The following is a 27739-nucleotide window of genomic DNA, read 5'->3' as shown; positions in this document are numbered from 1 at the left end:
TCCTTTATCAAAAATAACGTGACCATATGTGCGTGGGTTTATCTCTGGGCTTTCTATCCTGTTCCCTTGATCTATATTTCTGTTTTTGTGCCAGTACCATACTGTTTTGATTACTGTAGATTTGTAGTATAGTCTGAAGTCAGGGAGCCTGATTCCTCCAGCTCTGTTTTTCTTTCTCAAGATTGCTTTGGATATTAGGGGTCTTTTGTGTTTCCATACAAATTGTGAACTTTTCTGTTCTAGTTCTGTGAAAAATGCTCTTGGTAGTTTGATAGGGATGGCATTGAATCTGTAGATTGATTTGGGTAGTATAGTCATTTTCACAATGTTGATTCTTCCAATTCAAGAACATGGTATATCTCTCCATCTGTTTGTATTATCTCTCCATCTGTTTGTATCACCTTTAATTTCTTTCATCAGTGTCTTATAGTTTTCTGCATACAGGTCTTTTGTCTCCTTACGTAGCTTTATTCCTAGGTATTTTATTCTTTTTATTGTGATGGTAAATGGGAGTGTTTCCTTAATTTCTCTTTCAGATTTTTCATCATTAGTGTATAGGAATGCAAGAGATTTCTGTGCATTAATTTTGTATCCTGCTACTTTTCCAAATTCATTGATTAGCTCTAGTAGTTTTCTGGTAGCATCTTTAGTATTCTTTATGTATAGTATCATACATATACATATACATATAGTCATCTGCAAACAGTGACAGCTTTACTTCTTCTTTTCTGATTTGGATTCCTTTTATTTCTTTTTCTTCTCTGATTGCTGTGACTAAAACTTCCAAAACTATGTTGAATAAGAGTGGTGAGAGTGGGCAACCTTGTCTTGTTCCTGATCTTAGTGGAAATGGTTTCAGTTTATCACCATATTGGATGATGTTGGCTGTTGGTTTGTCATATATGTCCTTTATTATGTTGAGGAAAGTTCCCTGTATGCCTATTTTCTGGAGGGTTTTTACCATAAATCGGTGTTGAATTTTGTCAAAAGCCTTCTCTGCATCTATTGAGATGATCATATGGTTTTTCTCCTTCAGTTTGTTAATATGGTGTATCACATTGATTGATTTGCATATATTGAAGAATCCTTGCATTCCTGGAATAAACCCCACTTGATCATGGTGTATGATCCTTTTAATATGCTGTTTGATTCTGTTTGCTAGTATTTTGTTGAGGATTTTTGCATCTATGTTCATCAGTGGTATTGGCCTGTAGTTTTCTTTTTGTTTTGACATATTTGTCTGATTTTTGTATCAGGGTGATGGTGGCCTCATAGAATGTGTTTGGCAGTGTTCCTCCCTCTTCTATATTTTGGAAGAGTTTGACTAGCATGGATGTTAGCTCTTCTCTAAATATTTGATAGAATTCGCCTATGAATCCATCTGGTTCTGGGCTTTTCTTTATGGGAAGATTTTTAATCACTCTTTCAATTTCCATGCTTTGGATTGGTGTCTTTATGTTTTCTATTTCTTCCTGGGTCAGTCTCAGAAGGTTGTGCTTTTCTAAAAGCTTGTCTGTTTCTTCCAGGTTGTCCATTTTATTTGCATATATGTCTTGTAGTAGTCTCTCATGATCCTTTGTATTTCTGCAGTGTCAGTTATTACTTCTCCTTTTTCATTTGTAGTTCATTGATTTGAGTCTTCTCCCTTTTTTTCTTGATGAGTCTAGCAAATGGTTTATCAATTTCGTTTATCTTCTCAAGAACCAGTTTTTAGTTTTATTGACCTTTGCTGTCATTTCATTCATTTCTTTTTCATGTATTTCTGATCTGATGTTTATAATTTCTTTCCTTCTGCTAACTTTGAGGTTTTTGTTTTTCTTTCTCTACTTGCTTTAGGTGTAAGTTTCGGTTGTTTTTTGAGATGTATCTTGTTTCTTCAGGTAGGACTGTATTGCTATAAACTTCCCTCTTAAAACTGCTTTTGCTGCATCCCATAGGTTTTTGGTCATCATGTTTTCAAAGTCATTTGTTTCTAGGTATTTTCTGATTTCCTCATTGATTTCTTCCGTTATCTCTTGGTTATTTAGTAGTGTATTCTTTAGCCTCCATTTGTTTGTATTTTTTACAGTTTTTTTCCTGTAATTGATATCTAGTCTCATAGTATTGTGTTTGGAAAAGATACTGGATACAATTTCAATTTTCTTATATACACCAAGGCTTGATTTGTGACCTAAGATATGATCTATCCTGGAGAACGTTCCATGAGCCCTTGAGAAGAAATTGTATGCTGTTGTTTTTTGATGGAATGTCCTATATATCTATTAAGTCCATTTGATTTAATGTATAATTTAAACCTTGCATTTCCTTATTTATTTTCATATTGGATGATCTGTCCATTGGTGAAAGTGGGGTGTTAAAATCCCTTATTATTATTGTGTTGCTGTTGATTTCCCCTGTTATGGCTGTTAGCATTTGCCTTATGTATTGAAGTACTTCTATGTTGGGTCCATAAATATTTACAGTTGTTATATCTTCTTCTTGGATTGATCCCTTGATCATTTTGTAGTGTCCTTCTTTGTCTCGTCATAATCTTTATTTTAAAATCTATTTTGTCTGATGTGAGAATTGCTACTCCAACTTCCTTTTGATTTCCATTTGCATGGGATATATTTTTCCATCCCCTCACTTTCAGGCTGTATATTTCCCTAGGTCTGAAGTGGGTCTGTTGTAGACAGCATGTATATATGTCCTGTTTTTGTATCCATTCAGCCAGTCTATATCTTTTGGTTGGACCATTTAATCCATTTACATTTAACATAATTATCAATATGTATGTTCCTATTACCTTTTTCTTAATTGGTTTGGGTTTGTTATTGTAGGTCTTTTCCTTCTTTTGTGTTTCCTGCCTAGAGATGTTCCTTTAGCTTTGTTGTAAAGCTGGTTTGGTGGTGCTGAATTCTGTTAGCTTTTGCTTGTCTGTAAATATTTTAATTTCTCCGTTGAATCTAAATGAGATCCTTGCTGTGTAGAGTAATCTTGGTTGTAGGTTTTTCCCTTTCATCAGTTTAAATATGTCCTGCCATTCCCTTCTCTCTTGCAGTATTTCTGCTAAAAGATCAGTTGTTAACCTTATGGGGAATCCCTTTTATGTTACTTTTTGCTTTTCTCTTGCTGCTTTTAATATTTTTTCTTTGTATTTTATTTTTGATAGTTTAATTAATATGTTTCTTGGTGTATTTCTCCTTGGATTTATCCTGTATGGGACTCTGTGTGCTTCCTGGACTTGCTTGACTATTTCTTTTCCCATATTAAGGACGTTTTCCACTATAATCTCTTCAAATATTTTCTCAGTCCCTTTTTTTCCTCGTCTTCTGAGAACCCTATAATTCGTATGTTGGTGCATTTAATGTTCTCTTATATGTCTCTGAGACTGTCCCCAATTCTTTTCATTCTTTTTTCTTTATTCAGCTCTGCAGTAGTTATTTCTACTATTTTATCTTCCAGGTCACTTATCCATTCTTCTGCCTCAGTTATTCTGCTATTGATTCCTTCCAGAGAATTTTTAATTTCATTTTTTGTGATGTTCACCTTTTTTTTATTTGCTCTTTAGTTCTTCTAGGTCCTTGTTGAACATTTCTTGTATTTTCTCCATTCTATTTCCAATATTTTTGATCAACTTTACTGTCATTACTCTAAATTTTTTTTCAAGTAAACTGCCTATTACCTCTTCATTTGTTTGGACTGGTGGGATTTTACTTTGCTCCTTCATCTGCTGTATTATTTCTCTGTCTTCTCATTTTGCTTAACTTACTGTGTTTGGGGTCTCCTTCTCGCAGGCTGCAGGTTTGTAGTTCCTGTTGTTTGTGTGTCTGCACCCAGTGCATAAAATTGATTCTGTTGATTGTGTAGGCTTCCTGGTGGAGGGGATTGGTGCTGTGTTCTGGTGGATGTGGCTAGATCTTGCCTTTCTGGTGGCCAGGACCGTGTCTGGTGGTATTTTTTGGGGTGTCTGTGAATATATTATGATTTTAGGCAGTGTCTCTGCTAATGGGTGGGTTTGTGTTCCTGGCTTGGTAGTTGTTTGGCATAGGGTGTCCAGCACTGTAGCTTGCTGGTCATTGACTGGAGCTGGGTCTTAACATTGAGGTGGAGATATCTGGTAGAGTTTTTGCCATTTGATATTTAATGGGCCCAGGCAGTCTCTGAGGCTCAGGCCTGATACCTGGCCAGAGCACCTAAACCCTGTTAGCCACCAGGCTCAAAAGTAAAGGGAGAATAAAAAATAAATAAATTAATTAAAATTATTAAAATTTAAAATATTTAAAACATTAAAAAGTAGTAAAAAAGAATGAAAGAAGAGAGCAACCAAACCAAAAAACAAATCCACCAATGATCACAAGTGCTAAAAGCTATACAAAAAAAAAAGACAGAAGCCTCGGACAAATGCAAAAGCAAAGCTATACTGACAAAATCACACAAAGAAGCATACACATACACACTGACAAAAAAAGAAAAAGGAGAAATATATATATATATACATATATATATATATGTGTGTAAAAGGAAGAGAGCAACCCAATCATTAAACAAATCTACCAATTATAATAAACTCTAAATACTAAACTAAGATAAACATAAAAACAGAAACAAATTAGATGCAGAAAGCAAACCCCAAGTCTACATTTGCTCCCAAAGTCCACTGCCTCAATTTTGGGATAACTTGTTGTCTATTCAGGTGTTCCAGAGACGCTGGGTACATAGAGTTGATTGTGGAGATTTAATCTGCTGTTCCTGAGGCTGCTGGGAGATATTTCCCTTTCTCTTCTTTGTTCGCACAGCTCCTGGGGTTCAGCTTTGGATTTGGTTCAGCTTTGGATTTGGCCCCACCTTTGCATGTAGGTCATCTGAAGGCATCTGTTCCCTGCCGGCCAGACAGGCAGGGTTAAAGTAGCACCTGATTAGGTGGCTCTGGCTCATTCAGGCTTGTGGGGAGGGATGGGTATGGAAGGCACGGCGAGCCCCTGGCTGTAGAGGCCGGCATGACGTTGCAACAGCCTGAGGCGTGCTGTGTGTTCTCCCAGGGAAGTTGTCCCTGGATCACGGGACCCTGGCAGTGGAATGCTGGACAGGCTCTGGGCAGGGGATATGTGGATAGTGACCTGTGCCTGCACACAGGCTTCTTGGTGCCTGCAGCAGCAGCCTTAGTGTTCCAGCCTGTCTGTGGTATCTGTGCTGATAGCCATGGCTTGTGCCAGTCTCTGGAGGTTGTATAAGCAGTGCTCTGAATCTCCTCTCTTCATGCAACCCAGAACAATTGTCTCTTGCCTCTTAGGCAGGTCCAGATTTTTCCCCGGACTCCCTCCCAGCTAGCTGTGGTGCACTAGTCCCCTTCAGGCTGTGTTTACACAGCCAACCCCAGTCCTTTCCCTGGGATCTGACCTTCAAAGCCCAAGCCTCAGCTCCCAGCCCCAACCTGCCCCAGCCAGCGGGTGAGCAGCCAAGCCTCTTGAGCTGGTGAGTGTTTGTCGGCAACAGTCCTCTGTGCAGGAATCTCTCCACTTTGCCCTCTGCACCCCTGTTGCTGCTCTCTCCTCCCTGGCTCGGAATTGCCCCCCCACCCTGCCCAGCCCCCATCTCCATCAGTGAAGGGGCTTTGTAGTGTGTAGAAACTTTTCCTCCTTCACAGCTCCCTCCCAGAGGTTTGGGTCCCACCCATATTCTTTCGTTTCAGTTTTTTCTTTTCTCTTTTGCCCTACCCAGGTACATGGGGAGTTTCTTGCCTTTTGGGAAGTCTGAGGTCTTCTGCCAGAGTTCAGTAGGTGTTCTGTAGGAGTTGTTCCACATATAGATGTATTTGTGGGGAGTAAGGTGATCTCCACGTCTTACTTCTCCACCATCTTGAAGGCCTCCCTGACCTTGTATATTTTTATCTTCAATCTTTTTTTCTCCCTTATCTGAGTTGATTAAGGGTTATGTTAAATTTGATTTCCCACTTCTTGGCAGTTACATTATCTTTTAGTGGTTTACTCTAGAGATGACAGCTTATATTCTTAACTCATCAAGGGCAAACATTAATTGTTACTTACACTCTTCAACTCTATTTTCTTTAAACAAAATTCCTCTACTATATCCAGTACCTGTGGATTCTCACTCTTGCATGTTGGTGGTATATCCAAATCTGTTTTGGTTATTTCTGCTCTTGTTCATGTTACTTGTCTTCTTGCATTCTTGATGACCCTAGATTATAATTTTGTTACTTGATCTTAATCTGTGGGACTCTTGAGAGGTTACATTTGGGGTTCTTTCTTCCAGAAACTTCTTTTGTTTGCCTCTGCTGGTTGCCAGGGGATAATTTTTTCAGCCTGTTTCGAGGCTGTCAGTGCAGTGTGAGAATCCCTGTTTCAGCCTACAACCTTGCTGCTGCTCACACCTCAGTGCTCTGACTTCAGCCCTTGGTTGGCATCAAGCTCAAGGCAATTTCATCCTTCCTTGCCATTCAAGTCTGCAGCTCCCAGCCAGCTGCAAGAAATATTTTCATGGGAAGGGAGATTCCTTGGAAAACATTACATTGTCTTGCTAATCCAGTAATGCCCTAAAAGTGTGTTTTATCCAGGGTCTATTTATTTAGCTGCAGAAGGGACCTTAAGACCTCCTAGTCCCTCATTTTGAAAAAAGTAGTGGCATTGATTTATTGTATTTGTCTAATTTCAGTGGAACAGGGATGTCAGATCACTGCTGAACCAGCTTTTTGCAACTAGTCACTGCAACAGAAGGATAATTATGTTTCATATTGTGAGGGATTTACATCGTATTATACAATCATCTTTTCGCTATATAAATTGATGGAGGAGACAAGTGATGCATATAATCTTCAGCTACATATAAACTTTAGTTTGCTGAAGTGTAGAGTATATATTATATATTTACAACTTTAGATTTGATAGAATTAGATGTTACATAGTTATCTCATTTGTCATTTTATAAAGGAGTATCTATTGGCTATTTGTATTTTCCTCATGTCTTGACTTTCTTTTTTAAACATAGTCAAGCTGATGTTTTCAGTATTTGTAATCATTCATTATGATGACATCACAGTGAAAAGTCCACATTTGAGAGGTGCTAGGTAGCTATGTCACCCCCATGTCTGGTTCCCTCTCAGTGCTTCCTGTCTGGGATCTGTCATGGACAGCAGAAGATCTCCTCCTCAGCTGGAACAAAGTGGGAAGACTGAGCAGAATGGCTCCTGAACTTATATCTCCATCTAATCTTCTTTCCTACCTTTCTCTGGACACAATTTTTGGAATCTGTCTAGTACTATGAAAATAGTACATGCTTCAGTTAAATAGACGTTTCTTTGAAAGTTATGAAAACCATGCATTTTCTTTATATTCTTCTGAAACTCTGTGATGCTTAGCTTTAAAAAGGAATTTGAAATGAAACTTACTTGCAAGACATTCTATACGGAGAGACATTTCATTACGTACAGGTGAACAGTACTCCTATACAGTGATCTTAAAATAAAGAAATGGCCTTCCATCCAAATGTAAATTTAACATGGATATTAACTCAAATTAATGAGAAGTTCCTGCCTCTGCTACTGTGCTCTTCTCAATGAATCTTCAGTGTGCATATAAGATAGTAAATTATTTATAGACTGTGTGTTTGATCTTTTATTAAAAAAATGAGAGCGCCATGTTCACTTATTCTCATTTTAAAGACATGTTTTTAAAAATTTGATATATTCTCAGTTTTAAACTGATTCTTATCATACCTCTATTTCTTCTAGGCATTGGCACATCTCCACTTAATAGAGTATGTTGGAGAACAGACTGCTTTGCTAATAAAGGTACATTAAATACTGCAATATAATGTGCTCCAGCCACTATTCCTTTGATTTTCTTTTAAATTGGCAAGAATAGGTCACATTAATTATATTAAAAAATATATCAGGGAACCTATTTTATCTTGTGTAGCTAAGAGATGAAAAGAGACTTTTTCAAAGAATATATAATTACAGATGCTTGCAATTTTGCTATTAGCCTTTAGTTAAAAACTTTCTGGGAAGGAGAGAATTGAGACAGCAGTCTCAGTAAGTGATGCACAGAGGTCGCAGCCTAGGGTCACCACACGGGAAGTGAGGTCAGTGTGACCAGTGTGTCACCTGGTGTCCCACCAGGAATGGGAACACTGGACCTGCTGCCCCCCACCCCGTCCCAGCCCCCAAGGGTTGGTTGGCTTGAGCATGATTGGGAGTCACTCCTCTCAGTTACTTGTAGACCCTGGTCCAGGCTCCTGGTAGGGGTCGGGAAAGCCCAGTTGGTCCTGTTTGCACACCTGGGTCTCCCTTGCTCTCCTTGTGTGGAAGAGGAAGGACCAAGAGCCCTGTGGTCCCTTCTGAGTCTCACATGTCCTAGCATCAGATCCTCAGTGCGTATGATCTATGTAGCTATGGTACACTGCCCTGCTCTTATCTGTTCCTTCCAGATGGTCCCAGAAGATCAGCGCCTTGCAGCTGCCATCATCTTGGTGGTCTGGGTCTCAGCCATCGCATCGTCCCTGATTGACAACATACCATTCACTGCTACCATGGTGAGTCACAGTCTCCTCCATGTGATGAGGGCCTAGGTTTCACCTGCACACAACCTGGACTCACCCTTCCTTCCAGAAGAAGCAGAGAATGAGCCCTGTCCCTTTACTGCACTCACAGTTTAAGGGGACAGATGTGATTGATCCCAGGCAGCAGCTGGGAGCTGAGGCCTACAGCTGCTGTGGTCAGTGAATCCCAGGATGGCTGGTTGTTTCAGGGTCAGTCCGACTGGGAGCTGCCACCTCTCATGGAAAAGACAGTCTTTCTTTCTTTCTTTTTTCAAAGAAAATTGGAAGACACCAAAGACAGAGGCTGGTTGAAGGTGTTCATCCTTTATTCCTGACAAATGCAGAAGCTATTCTAACTGGCTGGGGTAGCTTCTGGTGCTATGGCCTGGATAAGATTTTGAATTCTCTGTGTGATCTTGACCCAAGTCAAGATTAGGGGGTCCATATTAGAGGACTTTTACAGGGCTGTTCCTGCTGTGTCTTCTGACGTCACTGATTGCTCAACTTAGGGCAGAATTGTGAATGCCTGGTATGACAGCATAAAGGTGGGAACAGGAACCTCGGGTCCTGTCACAGCACCTGGTATCCCAGGTGTGATGGGCATGCATGAACACTCCTCATGGCTGGATTCTCAATAGAGGAGACTTATCTCTTGTTCTTGTGACCTTGAGGGCCACTCCTCTCACACAGGACCTTAGGGTGACTGGGGCTCTATGTCACCATGCATTGCCTGGAATCACAGTGTCTGCTGCATTGGTGCTCCAGTTACCTAGCTATTGTCCTTCCAGGGTCTGCGTTTGGTAATTCTGAGTTAATTCTGTGGCTATCATTATTTCTTCATGAAGCCCTGAGTTAGAAGAGTCATCTGGATGTTGTTGAATGTGCTGTTACTGCTCAGCAGGTGCTGTCATTACTGTGGTCCTGCAGAGGGCCAGGGGCAGCAGCACCTCTCAGGCAGGCTAAAGCGGCAGAGCCCTGGGCTTCTGAGATGCCAGGTCAGCTTGCGTGTGAATCCCTTTCTTAGTTGAAATAGATTCTGTAGAAGACCCCGTGCATCTGAACCCTATGTAGCTGAAGCCCAGAGACTTTCATCAGCAAACCTTTCTGTGCTTCCTTGAGGCCCTGCATGCTCACAGCTGATGCACTCTACCTTCTCGGGGGCTTCCAGGTTTCAGGACCCAGACCCTCTCTTGGACTGAACAAAATGGTCCCTATTGTTGAAAATTTAGATTCCTCTACTTTCTAAAAATATGACAATTTTGGTATTTTTCTTCCCCAAATATTAATAATTACTCAAAATTTAAATTTAAAAAATACATCAAAGGAATCATAGAGGGTAGGATAACAAATATCAGTACACTTACCACCCAAAATGAGGAAAGTTTTATTCCCTCTGCCTCAGGTTTTCTTGTTTGTTTTGTTTTTAAGAAATAAAACATTATAGAGGAACGTAACATTCTCTGTTCCTTCCCTCAACCCCAATATCATTCTCTCCTTACCTTTCCTGAGGGAGCTACCTTCATAAATCTGGGGCATATCACTGTGGAAGGGATTAAAAGAAAGATCTTAGTTTGTGTGAGTCAACATGGTATGGAAACTAACTCCTGAGAAACCAAAACAGCAGCTGCATGGCATGGAGCTTCCTGCAGCCCACAGATCTCTGCCACCTGAATTTACCATGTCAGCACATGATATCCACTATGGCTGCATCAGAAGAGGGCCACTTGGGTTTCTGCCTTAGTCTGGAAGTGGCATCAGAAGTGACCTGTCACAGTCCTTGGGTGAGAAGTGGACACATGGCCCTGTCCAGATGCAGGGTCCTGGGAAGTATGCAGCACAGAGAGCTGGGCAGACACTTAGGTCTGCACCACTGTCCCTTGCTCCCTTCCTCCCTTCTTTTCACTTGGCTGTCTTTTTTGCCACTTCTTTCTCATTTTTGTGGCGTTCAGGGGATGTGGTCTGTAGGATTTCATACTTAGACACCCCTTTGACCTAGTATGTGGCCAGTTTGCCCCATGTGAGAGCAGAATTCTGCACATGCCCACATGTACAAGCACATTGACTGTACTGTTAGAGCTTCTTTAGATTCACTCCTTCTTTCTCTAATCAATCAATTCTGATAGAGCAAATCACTTTACTGGTTTATCTATTTCAACAGACAATTCAATACATTTTTATGAGTACTATGCAGTCAGATTAGGCATTAGAGGTTCATTATCTGTATCTCTTCAGGATGGTGGTTTCTTTCACACTGTGTAAGGTCTCTCTTCATCTCTGCTCTGAGCTTCTGCCTGGTTTATCTTTTTCCAATTCTTTATTTTCTACCTTTTTTTAAATTGTTTTTTAAATTCTTTTTTAGTTGTATTTTTTAAAACAACATGCAAATGGATTTTTAAAATTCCAAGCAGATCATCTCTGTTAAGAGAATAGTTTTGAAACTGCTAGGTGGCATTTCAGGGGGCTCTGAGGAGCTCAGAAAGCACAGAAAGAATTCAGTGAGAGACAAAGTGATAGATGAGAAGTGATTTATTATAATAGGATGCTTGTGAGGCTTACAAGAGGGTGCTGCACCCAAGAACTTAGTGGGCTCCAGTTTTATAATTAAAGGAAAAGTGGGAAGGGGGACAAGACCATCTTCTTCCTCATTCTTGAGTAGACATCAAACTTCCATCATCAGCTCTTCCTCCAGGTTGGGCAGGGGAGTTTTCTTGTCCCTACATGTTCAGGCCAGGACTGTCATGGTGCAATGGAAATGAGCAAAAAGGCAGTAACATATGTTAAAAATTGTAAATCATCTCAGGTTTTAGTATAATGTCACCTTTTCCTTATATTTTTGTTTATAGTGTGTGCAATGGAGAATGTCCTAAGAATTCTTAACTTACTGAGCTCACTGGGCAGGATGTGGGTCTCATGCCACCATTGTTTTATTGTTTTGGGGCATGTCTCATGTTTCTGTTGTGTGGTTTTGTTGCTAAGCTTGGTTTTGTGGTTAAGCAAACCTGCTTTCTTGAGTGATCATTAATTTACAGAAGTCTCCCATACTTTTTCTTTACTTACAATCCCCTAATAGGATTAACTATTTAATTACCTACATTGTCCCTTTACTCTTTCCCTTTTGGTTAACATGTTTAAATTTATTGTGTTGACTGACAGACTTGAGTTTATTTCTACTATTTTATTAAGGTTTTGCATTTATTATGCTTTTTCTTTTCTGATTCTTTTTTCCCTGTTATTTTCTGATTTCTCTTTGATTGATAACTCTCATCCTCCAACTGGCTTGGATGGTGCTGATTTTATTCCTAAGTCTTTTAGTTGGGATCTTTCTATCTGTAATGCACATGGTTGTATCTGCATTTCAAACAACAGTTGCAATCAACATGAGAAATAAAATATTGCCTGCCAAATATCAGTAAACAAAGGATGCCACAGTCATCAGCAATTGCAGCCACCTCCAATGGTGAGCCAGTGAACCCTGAGGGGATTCAGGAAGGAAACAAAGAATGCCTGCCATCTAGCAGCCATCAGACTGCACAAGGGTGAGCCCTGAGGGAACTCAGGAAGTGAAAACACAGGATACTAGCCCCAAATGCCTGAGGTGCATATCAAAGGAATGATTTCAATGAGCCCAGACTCTTGTACCTTCCCATACATGGAAAAGCGCTAAATTCCTTAACTTGAGATATTTGTTTTCTTTCATTAACAATAACTTTTAGACATTCAGACTACCTGCCCTTTGTTGTAAAACTCCTATATATCCTGGTCCCCCCCACCCCCGCCTCTTTGGAGCAGTTTTCTCAGGGTTATTTGAGATACTGCCTCCTGGGCTTGAATTCCTAAGAATATCCACCAAATAAAACATAACTCTCAACTTTTAGGTTGTGTAATTTTTTTCAGTCGACAAACAGAACCTACTTTAGTTAGTTTAAGAGGATTAGGAGTTTATCTAAGAATAGTGTACAGTTCATGGATTTTCTGAAGGACATCCTGAGTGGGGTTTGCCCCATGAAGACCCCAACTTCTGCTGCTTTGCCTGGGTTCCCTCTCCCAATGTTGGATGCTGAGTACCTGGGCCTTTGTCACTCTACCTTGAGCACACCTTGTCACATTTCTCCAAATTCTCCAAGCCTGATTCTCAAGTAGAAGTGTCTGATTTGGAGGAGCCCATGTCACATGCCTGTTCTAGCTACAAAGGGGATGGGGAAAGTGAGTTTCCAGCTTCTGCACTGGGGAGCCAGAGCTCATGAAACAGAGTTCCTCAAACATAGGAGTTCCTCAGAGCCTGCTTCAATACTTACTTAAATGCCTTCTCTGCAATGCTTTCTGTACTTCCTGTGCAAGGCCTTGATTGTCCTCTGGGGTCCTATAACACTTTACACATAACTCCAGTAAGGTAGTCCTTAAACTGATTGTCAAGACATGTCTGCAGCTGCATTCCCTTATTTACTAGCATTGTGCCTGGCACAAAGAAGATAGTTAACAAGTGTTTGTATGAATAAAGAGGTAAGTAAACCACAGTAGATTAATTTTTCCAAAGTAACTCTTCCTTCACATCACCCTTGGCTTATCATCCTCCAGCAACATTCTGTTACTCTCACTGAGGGAATTGGGCACCTCAGTGCTCGCTGTGTTTCTGAGAGTCATAGAAAATATTGCTGCACTATCTCTCTACCAGACCTCCCTACCATCTGAGACATACCCTCCTCTCCAGTTGGGCTGGTGCCACTTTCCTTAGCGTGATACTGGGCATCTTTCTTGTGCCTTTGCCTACAATATTCTTTGCTGCTGGTAACAGCCATTCCCCTCAACTCTCTCTTCCCTTTTCCTGAGAGCTGGTCCCACCAACATAGAGCCCTCTATGTTCCCCCAGTGGGAGGCTGTCCCTTCTCTGTATTCTTCTTCCCTGTGGCAGCTACTATCACTGCTGGCTGGAGATACCAGATGCTGGTCAAATGCATCAGCACTGGGAATCTCTGGTGTGCCCTGAGAAGACCCTGGGAATAGATGGATATTATGAATGCATTAGCATTGGAGACACTGCCAAAGTTGGCAGATGTGAAGCCAAATCTGGCCTCTGTATTCCAACACCAAATTAAATCTAGAGACAGAGTTTTGGGTGAAGTGGGAAAGAAAAGCTTTATTGACTTGCCAGGCAAAGGGGACCACAGCAGCCTAATGCCCTCAAAACTGTGTGTCCAACCTGGGGGGAAGGGTGGTTTGTGAGGAGTTTTATAGTCCAGGGTGGGGTTGCTGATAAGGATCAGAATGCGTGCAGGGCCCACATTCCTTCAATCCAGAGATCATCTGGCATCAGGTAATGATGGGTGAATTGTGACCTTCTCTGGAATGAAGAGTGCTTCACCAAGAAGTTAACATCTTCCATTTGGTGGGGGTTTCAGTTTGGCAGAAGAGCTCAAAGATATTGCATGTGTATCCCTTGAGGGGGAACCAGGACCCTGCCCCAAGGCTGCACTATTGTTTCTTGACTGCTCCTCCCTTATCACTGCATCCCCTCCTTTCCCTGATTAGCAACTGTTTGAACCTGACCTTTGGAACTCAGGGAAGGGGACACAGAAAGGCTTTTGTCCCCAGGAGCCCCACAGGGTTCTGCTCAGTTTCAGATGTTCTATTTCCCTTGGACCTTCCTTCCTGACCACCAGCCTGTGGGCTGCAGGTGCTCATAATCTTTCCTTCCTTGCTGCCTGCCCTGTGGATATGGGGCTTCCTCAATTTCAGCCCTGCAATTGTCCTCATAAAAAATCCATATGTATATAGATATCTTCCCTGCTTCTGGCCTCTGACAGATGCAATGACATGAATGGGTCCTGGGGAAGTGATTTAGGTTTCCTGCCTAGATAGGATAACTCCTGCACATTTCACAACCCTTCTCCCAACCAGGAGCATCTTCACTCTGCACGCCTGAGAAACCCTCTAAACTTGGAGTGTGTGGAAGGAAGGGGGACTATGGCTCTTTTCTGAGATCTGGCAGTCATTTGTGTCCCTCTGAACCTCTGGCCTCATCCTTTGCATTCCAGAATTTTTGTGGTCTGGCCTGGCTTGCATGGACCTACAGAGCTCGGGCATTTCTAGAAAGGTAGTGCCCCTTCTACTCTATGAGGTCTAGTTTCTTGTACTGTTTCTGAGGCCAGCTCCAACCAAATGTCCCTTAGAGTACCTGCTCCTCACTGTACACTCCTGGGGAGAGCTGCTCAGGGTTTGTCTGCTCTGTGTATTTTTACTTTGGTGAGATTCCCATATTCTCAGTTTTCCTATTTTCCTGGGGGACTAAACAAGGAGACCCAAGAATGTCCTGTAGAAATACTGTCAGGTCAATCCAAGGGTAGAGATAGGTTTGCCTGCCCGTGGCCATCAGACATGAAGAGAAAACACAGGAACAGTGACTGGGGTCTCTGCTGCCAGGCTTGCAGAGCTGCCTGTGTTTGAGCTCAACCTCATTCTGCTGTAAGAACACAGCTCTGGCCAGTGTCATTCTCCAGGTCAACAGGGAAAAAATTCATGAGATTTAACAGCGTTGAAATCTTATTTAAAAAGGTTAGAAAGGGCTTCCCTGGTGGCACAGTGGTTGAGAGTCCGCCTGCCGATGCAGGGGACGCAGGTTCTTGCCCCAGTCTGGGAGGATCCCACATGCCACAGAGCGGCTGGGCCCGTGAGCCATGGCCACTGAGCCTGCGCCTCCAGAGCCTGTGCTCCACAACGGGAGAGGCCACAATAGTGAGAGGCCCACGTACCGCAAAAAAAAAAAAAAAAAAAAAAAGGTTAGAAAACTGCCAGTTGCTGTCACCATTTCCAATGAATAGAAGTGCTGGCCAATTCCTCAGTGGGAGACTTAGGCTGTGCCTGAAAAGGTTGTGAAGCACCTACTCAGAAAGTTCTTTCTGTTAAAAAATTATGAGCATTATTCTAAGGAAGTGAGTTAGAGAGACAAAAGGTCATGTCTTCTTGGGTGGTGTCTTCTCTCCAGAGTGTGCCTTTAGTTTGGGGGTGTTCCTCTGGTATTCACATTGTCAACTGTGAGCTGAGAATAGCAGGCAGGAAGCTTTTCACATTTGTTCATGATATTTCTCTTCCAGTGATCAGAGAAGAACACCAAAAAATTCAGGAAATACTAGAGACTTTGTTTATAACTGGCAGGATCATTTTCTTGAACTTTTGCTTATCTTATAATGTCCAGAGTGGAAAGAACTAAAATGGATGAGTTTATCTATCCAAGTCATCTGGACAGGGCTTCAGTGAAAATTCCAACATGAGCATGGGCAGATTATGGGAGAGCACCTCATGGCTTTTTTGAAATTAGATTTGCTCTTTTAAATTTTCCTAATCCCCCTGCCTGGGTCCTCCCTTCATTTTGAGCTTTGCTTACCTTAAATAGTGACGCTACTAAACACACTATTAAATCAATTTAATATTTATATTCCATCAATGAATATTCCATCTGTGGAGGCAGAACAGAGAGGGAGACTTTGAAGCAGGAAGCTTGAAGCCTCCTCTCCCCTCTCGCCCCATGTGCCAGTGTTAATTCCATACTTATTTGGAGCAGAGGCAGAGGGAGTAACTGGTATGGTGGATAGTGGCTCTTCATCAATTGGTATGGAAATATTCCAATATTTTAACAAATATTTCCATATAAGGAAATCCCTCTGATGTCTGCCCACCTCTCCTTCTTTCCTCTTCTCCCATCTGCAGTTGACAGGGAGCTGTGGAAGCTACATGTGACCTTAGATCTGCTTTTGTGGGCAGCTATTTTAGGCTTCCCAGTACACCACCCTAGAGACTGTACTGGAAAACTAAAATACACTGCTAATGACTGAAAATTCCCTGACAGTCTTTCTCAATGTAAACCTATCTTTTCAGCCTCATTTGCTTGAACAGGAAGAATTCTCAGACAATATTCAAGTTAAAATATGATTATTCCTGTCCAGGATGTTCAATTCAAAGAATGGTAATTTATGCATAATTTTGTGGGTTTTCTCTAACTGACTTCTTCATCATTATCTGAATTATCATTCAGCCTCTATGTGGAAATCATTTTTCATGGCTGGTTTGTTCTCATGCATCCTTTTTCTCTGGGTTTCTTTGTCCTCCCCACCACCTGCCCCACTGGAAGTGTTAGGGCAGAGGGCAGCCTGCTGTAATCCCTGACAAACAAAAGCACCCTTTAGGGTAGTAAAAGCGAGAAGTATTTCACATTCACTTTAGCTTTTATGTAATCTCATTTCTACTTTAACTCATCCTTTCCTAAAATATCCAGGAACAAAATAATGTAGAGGGTTGAATCTGGTCCAGTGAATTGCAACTAGGTTTAATAACATGAGCATATGTAGGAATTAACAGCTCAGGTCTGGAGGAGGTGGGTCTGGACTTGAATTCCAGCTCCACCATTGTGCAAACTAAGAAGGTCAGAATCAGAGAAGGAGAAGTGACAGCAGAACAATTAATTGGCAGGACTCCAGCAGCTTGTTCACTGTGGTCTTGGCAAGCTGTGTTAGTTGCAGTTTTGCCCACTTGGGGTCTGTGCCCAGCTTCTCTGGTGGGGGAGGGTGGCCTTGGGGGCCCTGCAGTGCCCAGGCTGAGAGTTGTTCACCTTCCGTTCCCAAGTCCTGTCCACTACACCTCCGGATCCTAGCTCCACGGCACCCCACAAAAACAAGTCTCACGTTTGGGGTTCCAACAAGCTGAGAGAAAACTGATCACAGCACATCCCATAGACATAGTACAACAAACAATAAATTATAAGAATACTCAGAGATTTAAGCACTAAACAAAAAAAATAGCTTCTGGAACTAAAACCCATAACTTTTAAGCTAAAAATATTGAATAATGAATTGAAGAAGAAAAAAGTCACTGTTAGGCCTGAGTTAGTGAGTTTGAAGCCAGTGAGAGAGGTATCTAAAAAGTACAGAGCAAAAGTACAAAGAAATAGAAACATGAAAAAAGGTAAGATTTCGATGAGACCAGTAAAACTAGCACGGTAATGACAGGCATTCCAGAAGGAAGGAAAGGAATACATTGTATTGACAATGCATGGCCCTTCATCCTCAAGTGGCGTCTGGGCATCAGCAGCCCTGGAGGTTATGGAAATGAGGCGTTGGCCACCCATACATGCCAAGCCAGAACCTGCATTTGGAAAAGATGCCAGGTGGTTGTCTGCACATGTACATGGGAGGTGCACTGGTCCACTATAAATAAGCCTGCCAATGCATTACTGCAGTCTTACCCTCTCCACTCCCATGTCCTATGAAGATGAAAGCTGTCCCTAGTGCTTGTCCGAGGCACTTATGAAATCCTACACGAAGGTATCAGACCAGGAGTGGAGTATTCCTCAGATACCCAAGTGCTTACTCATTTATCAGAAATGGATGGGGCAATTCTACATATAGACTGAGTGTCCAAACTTATATGTCTGACCTGGAGACAGCCAGCAGATATCAACAACAGAATGACAACCAGTAAGAGAGCAAGACAGAGACAAGTGCACAATGACACCAGTGGTGGTATGTGCAGAAAGGACAGGTGTGGTGCATGCAGGGAGGACAGGTGTGGTGGGTACAGAGAGGGCAGATGTGGTAGGTACAGACAGGATATATATGGCAGGTGCAGGGAGGACAGGTGTGATGGGTGCAGGGGAGCAGGTGGGGTGGGTGCAGAAAGGACAGGTGTGGTAGGTGCAGGGGAGCAGGTGTGGTGGCTGCAGTGGGAGGTTAATATCTGTCTTTGCTTGTAAAAGGCTACTGCATCTTTTCTCTGCAGGCAAGTGGGTATAGCCTGTGAACTTCTCTGATTTTTCAATGAAAGGTGGATAGCACCCTTTTCTATTAAACATTTCAACTCTAAATGTTGTCAATAAATTAAAAATTCAAAACAGACCCTTCTGGCTTCTGCTCTTTACATTTTATTTTCCAGAGGAGCCTCTACTCTTAGGGCTCACTGTCTGGTATTACTCATTATGGTCCCAGGATAGCCATCAATCTAGAAGTCCTGTGCCTGCCCTTGAAGGGTTGCCTGGGTGGCACCCTGTGCCCCAAAGCACTCTCTCCAACTCCCAGAACCACTGCCTTTTCCTGCTTGCTTTTTTTAAAAGTTTTGTATTGGAGTATAGTTGATTTACAATGTTGGGTTAGTTTCAGGTACGTAGCATATATCTATTATTTTCCAGATTATCTTCTCCTATAGGTTATTACTGAGTATTGAGTAGAGTTCCTGTGTTATACACTAGGTCCTTGTTGATTATCTATTTTATATATAGTACTGTGTAAATGTTGATCCCAACCTCATAATTTGTCCTTGCCACCAATCTTCCCTCTGTGGTAACCATAAGCTTGTTTTTGAAGTCTGTGACTCTGTTTCTGTTTAATAAATAAGCTTATTTATATCATTTTTTTAAGATTCCACATTTAAGTGGTGTCATATGATATTTGTCTTTCTCTGTCTGCTTTACTTGGCTTAGTAGTATGATAATCTCTAGGTCCATCCATGTTGCTGCAAATGGAATTATTTCATTCTTTTTAATGGCTGAGTAATATTCCATTATACACACACACACACACACCACAACTTCTTTATCCATTCATCTGTCAATGGACATTTGAGTTACTTCCATGTCTTGGATGTTGTAAATAGTGCTGCAAAGAACATTGGGGGTGCATATATCTTTTCAAATTATGGTTTTCTCCAGGTATATGCACAGAAGTGGGATTGGTGGATCATATGGTAATTCTATTTTTAGTTTTTCAAGGAACGTCCATACTGTTGTCCATAGTGATTGTACCAATTTACATTCCCAACAACAGTGTAAAAGGGTTCCCTTTTCCCCAAACCCCTTCCAGCATTTATTGTTTGTAGACATTCTGATGACGGCCATTCTGACTACTGTGAGGTGATACCTCATTGTAGTTTTAATTTGAATTTCTCTAATAATAAGTAATATTGAGCTTCTTTTCATGTGCTTTTTGGTGATCTGTATGTCTTCTTTGGAGAAATGTCTATTTACTTCTGCCCATTTTTGGATTGGGTTGCTTGTTTTTTTGTTATTGAGCTCATGAGCTGTTTGTATATATTGGAGATTAATCCTTTGTAAGTCGCATCATTTCTAAATATTTTCTCTCATTCTGTTGTCTTTTTGGTTTGTCAGTGGTTTCCTTTGCTGTGCAAAAGCTTTTAAGTTTAATTAGATCCCATTATTTATTTTGTTTTTATTTTCATTACTCTAGGTGGTGGATGCAAAAGGATATTGCTGCAGTGTATGTCAGAGTGTTCTGCCTGTGATTTCCCCTAAGAGTTTTATAGTATCTGATCTTACATTTTAGGTCTTTAATCCATTTTGAGTTTATTTTTCTGTATGGTGTTAGAGAATCTCCTAATTTCATTCTTTCACATGTAGGTATATGGTTTTCCCAGCACCACTTATGGAAGAGACTGTCTTTTCTCCATTGTATATTCTTGCCTCCTATGTCATAGATTAATTAACCATAGGTGCATGGGTTTATTTCTGGGCTTTCTATCCTGTTCCATTGATCTATATTTCTGTTCTTATGCCAGTACCATACTGTTTTGATGACTGTAGCTTTGTAGTATAGTCTGAAGTCAGGGGGTCTGATTCCTCCAGCTCCATTTTTTTTTCTCAGGACTGCTTTGGATATTTGGGGTCTTTTGTGTCTCCATACAAATTTTAAGATTTTTTTTGTTCTAGATGTGCAAAAAATTCCATTGGTAATTTGATAGGGATTGCATTGAATCTGTAGATTGCCTTGGGTAGTATAGCCATTTTGACAATATTGATTCTTCCAGTTAAGAACATGGTATCTATTTCCATCTGTTTCTGTCATCTTCAATTTCTTTCATCAGTGTCTTATAGTTTTTGGAGCACAGGTCTTTTGCCTCCTTAGGTAGGTTTATTCCTAGGTATTTTATTCTTTTTGATGCAATGGTAAATGGGACTGTTTCCTTATTTTCTTTTCCTGATCTTTCATTGTGAGTGTATAGAAATGCAAGAGATTTCTGTGCATTAATTTTATATCCTGAAACTTTACTGAATTCATTGATGAGTTCTAGTAGTTTTCTGGTAGCATCTTTATGATTTTCTAAGTATAGTATCATGTCATCTGCAAAAAGTGACAGTTTAACTTCTTTTCCAATTTGGATTCCTTCTATTTCCTTTTCTTCTCTGGCTGCCATGGCTAGGACCTCCAAAACTATGTTGAATAAACGTGTTGAGAGAAGACATTCTTGTCTTGTTGCTGATCTTAGGGAAAATGCTTTCAGTTTTTCACCACTGAGCATGACGTTAGTTGTGGGTTTGTTGTATATGGCCTTTATTCTGTTGAGCTAGGTTCCCTTTATGCCCAGTTTCTGGAGAGTTTTAAATCATAAATGGGTGTTGAATTTGTCAAAACCTTTTCCTGCACCTATTGAGATGATCATATGGGTTTTATTCTTCAATTTGTTAATGCAGTGTATCACACTTATCTGATTGACTTGCAGATATTGAAAAATCCTTGCATCCCTGGGATAAGTCCCACTTGATCATGGTGTATGATCCTTTTAATGCATTGTTGGATTTGGTTTGCCAGTATTTTGTTGAGGATTTTTGCATATATATTCATCTGTGATATTGGCCTGTAACTTTCTTTTTTTGTGGTATCTTTGTCTAGTTTTGGTATCAGGGTGATGGTGGCCTCATAGAATGAGTTTGGAGTGTTCCTTCCTCTGCAGTATTTTAGAATAGTTTCAGAAGGATAGGTGTTTAAATGTTTCTTAGAATTCACCTGTGAAGCAATCTGGCCTTGGACTTTTGTTTGTTGAGAGTTTTTAAATCATAGTTTCAATTTCAGTACTTGTGATTGGTTTGTTAATATTTTCTATTTCTTCCTGGTTCAGTCTTGGGAGATTTTACCTTTCTAAGAATTTGTCCATTTTTTCTATGTTGTCCATTTTATTGGCATATAGTTGCTTTTAGTAGTCTCTTAAGATCCTTTATATTCTTGTGGTGTCCATTGTAACTTATTTATTATTTCTCATTTAATTGATTTGAGCCCTCTCCCTGTTTTTCTTGATGCATCTTGCTATAGGTTTATCATTTGGTTTAGCTTTCCAAAGAACCAGCTTTTAGTTTCATTGCTCTTTGCTATTGTTTGTTTTCATCTCTATTTCATTTATTTCTGCTCTGATCTTTATGATTTCTTTCCTTCTACTAACTTTCAGTTTTGTTTGTTTTTCTTTCTCTAGTTGCTTTAGGTGTAAGTTAGGTTGTTTATTTGAGATTTTTCTTGCTTCCTGAGGTAAGATTTTATTGCTATAAATTGCCCTCTTAGAACTGATTTTTCTGCATCCCCTGGGTTTTGGATCACTGTTCATTTGTTTTCATTTGTCTCTAGGTAGTTTTTTATTTCCTCTTTGATTTTTTCAGTGATCCATTGGTTGTTTAGTAGCATATTGTTTAGCCTCCACATGTTTGTGTTTTTTACAGTTTTTTTCTTGTAGTTTATTTCTAATTTCATAGCGTTGTGGTCAGAAAAGATGCTTGATATGATTTCAATTTTCTTAAATTTACTGAGGCTTGCTTTATTGTCCCACATGTGGTCAATCCTCGAGAATGTTCCATGTGCACTTGAAAGCAATGTGTATTCTTCTGCTTTTGTATGGAATGCTCTATAAATATCAGTTAAGTCCATCTGGTATAATGTGTTATTTAAGGCTTGTGCTTCCTTATTGATTTTCTGTCTGGATAGTCTGTGCATTGATGAACGTGGGGTGTTAAAGTCTCCCACTATTATTGTGTTACTATCATTTTCTCCTTTTATGGCTGTTAGTGTTTGCCTTATATTTTGAGGTGCTCCTATGTTGGGGGCATATATATTTACAATTGTTATATCTTCTGCTTGGAATAACCCTGTGATCATTATGTAGCATCCTTCTTTGTCTCTTGTAACAGTCTTTATTTTAAAGTCTATTTTATTTGATATGAGTATTGCTGCTCCAGCTTCCTTTTGATATCCATTTGCATGGAATATTTTTTCCATCCCCTCACTTTCAGTCTGTATTTGTCACTAGATCTGAAGTGGGTCTCTTACAGACAGCATATATATGAGTCTTGTTCTTGTATCCATTCAGCCTGTCTATGTCATTTGGTTGGGGCATTGAATCCGTTTACATTTAAGGTAATTATAGACATGTTTGTTCTTATTGCCATTTTGTTAATTGTTTTGGATTTGTTTTTGTAGGTCTTTTTTTCTTCCCTTCCTCTTTTGTTCTCTTCTTTTGTGATTTGATGACTAACTTTAGTGTTGTGTTTGGATTCCTTTTTTCTTTTGTGTGTGTGTATCTATTGTAGATATTTGGTTATGGTTACCATGAGGTTTTGATATAGCACTCTTTACATATACAGTGTTGTTTTTAGTTGCTGTTCTTTTAATTTCAAATGCATTTCTAATATCCTGAATTTGTACCCTCCTCTTCTCACAATTGCTGACTTTGATATCGTATTTGTGTGTGGATGATGTTTACTGTTTGTTTTCCTCTACCAGTGAGCATTTCCATTCTTAATTTTCTTGTTTCTAGTTGTGGCTTTTTCTTTTCCACCTAGAGAAGTTCCTTTGGCATTTGTTGTAAAGCTGGTTTGGTGGTGCTGAATTCTCTTAGTTGTTGCTTGTCTGTAAAACTTTTGATTTTTCCATTGAATGTGAACAAGAGCCTTGCTGGGTCCTTCTACTGTGCCATTTTGTCTCCAACCTCCTTCCTGTTGTTTTCTACCAGGACACCTCAGTTTCTCTCCTGGGGGTTCTAGCCATGAGTCCTGTCATTCCTGTAAGAGGCAGTCCTGCCAGCCTTCCTTAATTGTTATTTGTCTTGCACTCACCTGAGCTGTCCTTCCCATAGTCCTAGATCAGACATCCATTGTAGTGGCTACATGTCAAGCAGCAAGGACTGTGCCTTCTTGATCAGAATGCAGAAGAAGTGCTTCATATTTTTTTAGATGAACTGATATTATGGTATTTAAATTTAAATATATATATATATTTAGATGAGAGAAATTAAGAGGTACAAACTTCCAGTAACAAAATAAATGAGTCACAGGGTTGAAATGTACAGCATGAGGAATATAGTCAATAATAACGTAATATCTTTGTATGGTGACACATAGTAACTAGACCTACTGTGATGATCATTTTGCAACGTACAGAAATATCAAATCACCAAGTGGTGCACCAGGAACAAATATAGTGTTGTAGGTCAATTATACTTCAAAAATAAATAAACAAAAACATGTTCATAGTGAAAGATCAGATTTGTAGTTGACAGAGGTGGGGTGTGGGAAAGTGAGAATTGGATGAAGGTGGTCAAAAGTTACAAACTTCCAGTTATAAGCTAAATAAGTACTAAGAAAATGTACAGCATGATTAATATAATTAACAGTACAGTATATTACATAAGAAAGTTGTTAAGAGAATAAATCCTGAGTTCTCATCACAAGGAATAATTTTTTTTCCTTTTATTTTGTATCTATATGAGATGATGTATGTTAACTAAACTTGCGAAATCATTTCATGATGTCTGTAAGTCAAATTATTATGCTATATATCTCAACCTTACACAGTGCTGTATGTCAGTTATATCTCAATAAAACTGGAAGATAAAATAAGAATGATATAATGCTTTTGTTTAAGAATGTCAACATAGGCTAGCAATTACATCCTTGGGAATTATTTTTAATTGGGGTGACACATATTACATATTAACTTAAGATTTATGAGTGAGTCACATTTTTTTTCAGAATTCTTTGGCAGCACGGCTGAGGTGACCAGTCCAGAGGCAGGTACTCAGCTGCTTCTTCTGTAGAGCACTGTGTGCTGGACTGACTCAAGGAACATTTCAGGAGGTGAAGGAACAGCTGTTCTAGGACAAAGTCAGACAGGAAGAGGCTGTTTTGAGGAAAAGGCCATATGCAGAACCAAAGCCAAACCAGTCGTCTCAGGGGAACACTGAGGGTCCTGGCTCAACCTGACAGGCAGTGTGTGTGGCCCTGGCAGGCATCCCCACGAATTCTGAGGTTGGCAGCAATCTGACCTCAACCTGTGTTCCTCCCTGTGGTGGGGATGCCTTGGGGCTCAGCTGGGATTTGTCCAAACAGAACCTTTTCTTATACCTACAAAATTCTCCACATCTACAGGGCCATGACCCTAGAATATCCATTGTCTAAGACTGAAAGCAGTTTGCTTTGAAGATGTTTGGAAGACCTGGAAATTGATTCCTTTAATACTGCCCAATCCTGGACCCTGCCTTAGAGGTTGTTGTGGCTGATAACTCTGTGACCCAAGTCAACAGGCCTGACAACATTGGTCTCCTCCTGCTGATCCCTCTTCTTTCCACTGTCCCTTTCTTCCCTAAACACTTTGCCTGTCATGACTATCATTATGATTATATCTGTGCATTAAATGTCAGCTCCCTTCTGTTTATTTGACTTCACTGCCTTCACTTGGCAAAGCCCCTGCTGAAGTAGGTGATGTAAGTGAGGCTCACCACCCACCTACTGGCCTCACGTGCACAGGCAGAGGACCAAGCACCCAGGCTGCCATCTGGCTTCACAACCACAGTCCTTCCTCAAGGTCCCTCTGTGCCACATGCCACACACCTGCTCCCTGGGCCTCATGTGCCCATGCCTCTCGACCACTTCTGCATGCTTTTCATCTCTTCAAGCCCCCAGAAACTTCCCTTCTTCCTTGAGTTGATGACCTTGCTTCCCATTTGTGAAGAAATGAAAACAATCATGTGGGGGCTTCCACAAATAATGAGCTCTGTGCCCCAGGGCGTGCTGCCTTCCTCCGGCTGTTTGGGGGAATTCCTGCTCTTCACCTGCTGCCAGATCCCACAGTTCTCCCCTGCAGAATTTATTTTTCAGTCTCCACTGGATCATTATTATTGGTTTCCAAATATGCTGCCCTTTCTTCTCTCAGTAAGACTCTCATAGGGCCATACATTGCAGCTGGCTCCCTCCCCTTCCTTTGCTCCTGTGACAGCAGACTTTGAAAATGTTGTCTACCCTTGCTGTCCTAGTCTCACTGTAACTTCTCTTCTCTCTTCTCTTGATCCCAGTCAAGCATTTCTCCCACAATTCACAGACACAGTTGCCTCCAAGTTGCGATGACCTCTCAGTACACACCCTCATGAGAGATTCCATGATGCCCCTTGTTCTATCCTAACCTGGCTTGACAGCAATGACAATGTGTCCTGGAGGCAACCTCTCTCCTCCTTAAAACCCTTTCCCTGTCCGGCTCTACTAGGTTCTCCTTCTATCAATGATGTCATTTCCTCTCAGTCTCATCCATGAACCCCTTCATCTTCCACCCCCCAAACTCTGGACTCAGTTCTGGCCACTACACTCTCTAGACTTATTGTGAATTGTCTTCTCTAAACTCATTCTCTAAATGGCAACTGCACCCGACAACTCCTGGGCTTCTCTGAAGACATAGAGGCTTAATATCCAGCTGCTTCTCTTATCTCTACTCTACTGGGATATGACAGGTGTCTCAAACTAAACATTGATCATGATTCCATCCTTCCCCAATCTTCCTCATTTTCATAAATAACAATAAAATTCCATTTTCTCAGTTTCTAAGACCACACATCTTAGAATCTGCCTGATTCTTTGCTTTCTCTTATACCCTACAGCCAGCAGTATTTCAAAGCTTCTAAATCTGGCTAGTTCCCATCAACTCCACCACTGCCCCTAAATCTAGCCAGTATTTCCCTCTCGTGTCACCTCCAAGTTGTCATCTTTGTTTCCAGTCTTGCTCCACCCCTGAGCATCTATTCTCCACAGAGGATTCCCACTTCACTCAGCAGAAGTCAAAGTCTTGTAGTGGCCTATGTATCTTACAGATATGGCCACTGTGTCCTCTGTGAGCTCACCCCTAACACTCTTCTCCTTGCCCACATTGCTCCAACCACACCTGTCTTCCTTAGTTTCCCTTGGACATGTCTAGCAAGCTTGTGCCTTGGGGCCTTTGCACTTCCACCTCCTTCTTCCAGTGATTCTCTTCACACAGATCATTGTGGCCTTGGTCCTGCTTCCTCACCTTTATTGAGTTTTTGTAAAATGTTACCTTCCCAGTGTAAAATTGAACACCCAGTCCCATTTTTGCTTTATTTTTCCCATAGCACTTTATACCACCCAACATTTTACTTATTCATTATTTTGAGCTGTTTAGTTGTTTAATGTTTAATTTCAAGTCAATTCATATAGTTTAAAGTGCTAAATCAGTCTGGAATTCTTACTTAAAAAACAGCACCTTTATCCCATCTCTTTGTCTCACAGAAAACCTTTTTCATCATTAGCTGCTTTTTAATTTTATTTCTTGTTTCCTGAGTGATGTTACCTGTGTTTCTGCTCCTTTTGTGGTTTTGTCCTCTTTTGCCTGAGCCCTGGAGTCTCTCCATTTGTCTCATGTTTGAAGAGGCAATGACATCCTGAAGTTCAGTAATTTGGTGCCAAATTTCATAAGGGATATTGGTCTGTAGTTTTATTTTCATGCAGTGTCTTTATCTGGCTTGGATATCAGAGTAATGCTGACCTCATAGAATGAGTAAGGAAATATTTCCTCTTCACGTTTTGGAATAGTTTGGTAAGTATTGGTGTTAACTTTTCTTTAAATGTTTGGTAAAATTAATCAGTTTGGAAGAGTTCCTTCCTTTTCAAAAATTTGGAAGAGTTTGAGAAGCATTTGCATTAATTCTTCTTTAAATGTTTGGTAGAATTCACCAGTGAAACCACCTGGTCTTGGGCTTTTCTTTCTTGGGAGATTTTTGATTCCTGATTCATCACATTACTAGTTATGTGTCTGTTCAGATTTTCTATTTCTTCCTGATTCAGTCTTGGTAGGATGTATGTTTTGAGGTCCATTTTCTCCAGGTTGTCCACTATGCTGTATAATTGTTCATAGTGGTCTCCTGTGATCCTACGTGTTTCTAGGTGTTATAATACCTCCTTTTTCATTTCTATTTATTTGAGCTCTTTCTTTTATTATTCTAGTTAAAGATTTGTCAATTTTGTTTCCTTTCAAAACACCAGATCTTAGTTTTCATTGATCTTTTTTATTGGTTTTCTAGTCTATTTCATTTATTTATGCTCCAATCATTGTTTTTCTCTTACTTTGCTAACTCTGGGGTTAGTTTGCTTGTCCAGTTCCTTGAAGTG

General features: G+C 40.5%; 1 protein-coding gene across 7 annotated transcripts in view; it reads left to right on the top strand.

The window, feature by feature from the left end:
• OCA2 (OCA2 melanosomal transmembrane protein) overlaps positions 1-27739 on the top strand; it is a 257288-nt gene that overhangs the window by 191709 nt on the left and 37840 nt on the right. For all 7 annotated transcript variants that reach the window (XM_030840343.2, XM_060301520.1, XM_030840342.2 and 4 more), the window contains 2 exons: positions 7727-7786; positions 8425-8529. In XM_030840343.2, coding sequence (XP_030696203.1) covers positions 7727-7786; positions 8425-8529 — 165 coding nt within the window. The remainder of the gene's footprint in view (positions 1-7726; positions 7787-8424; positions 8530-27739) is intronic.

This window comes from Globicephala melas, chromosome 7, assembly GCF_963455315.2.
Source record: "Globicephala melas chromosome 7, mGloMel1.2, whole genome shotgun sequence".
Taxonomy (NCBI): Eukaryota; Metazoa; Chordata; class Mammalia; order Artiodactyla; family Delphinidae; genus Globicephala; species Globicephala melas.
Note: the sequence above shows the minus strand (reverse complement) of the source record. Positions and strands in the feature narration are given on the sequence as shown.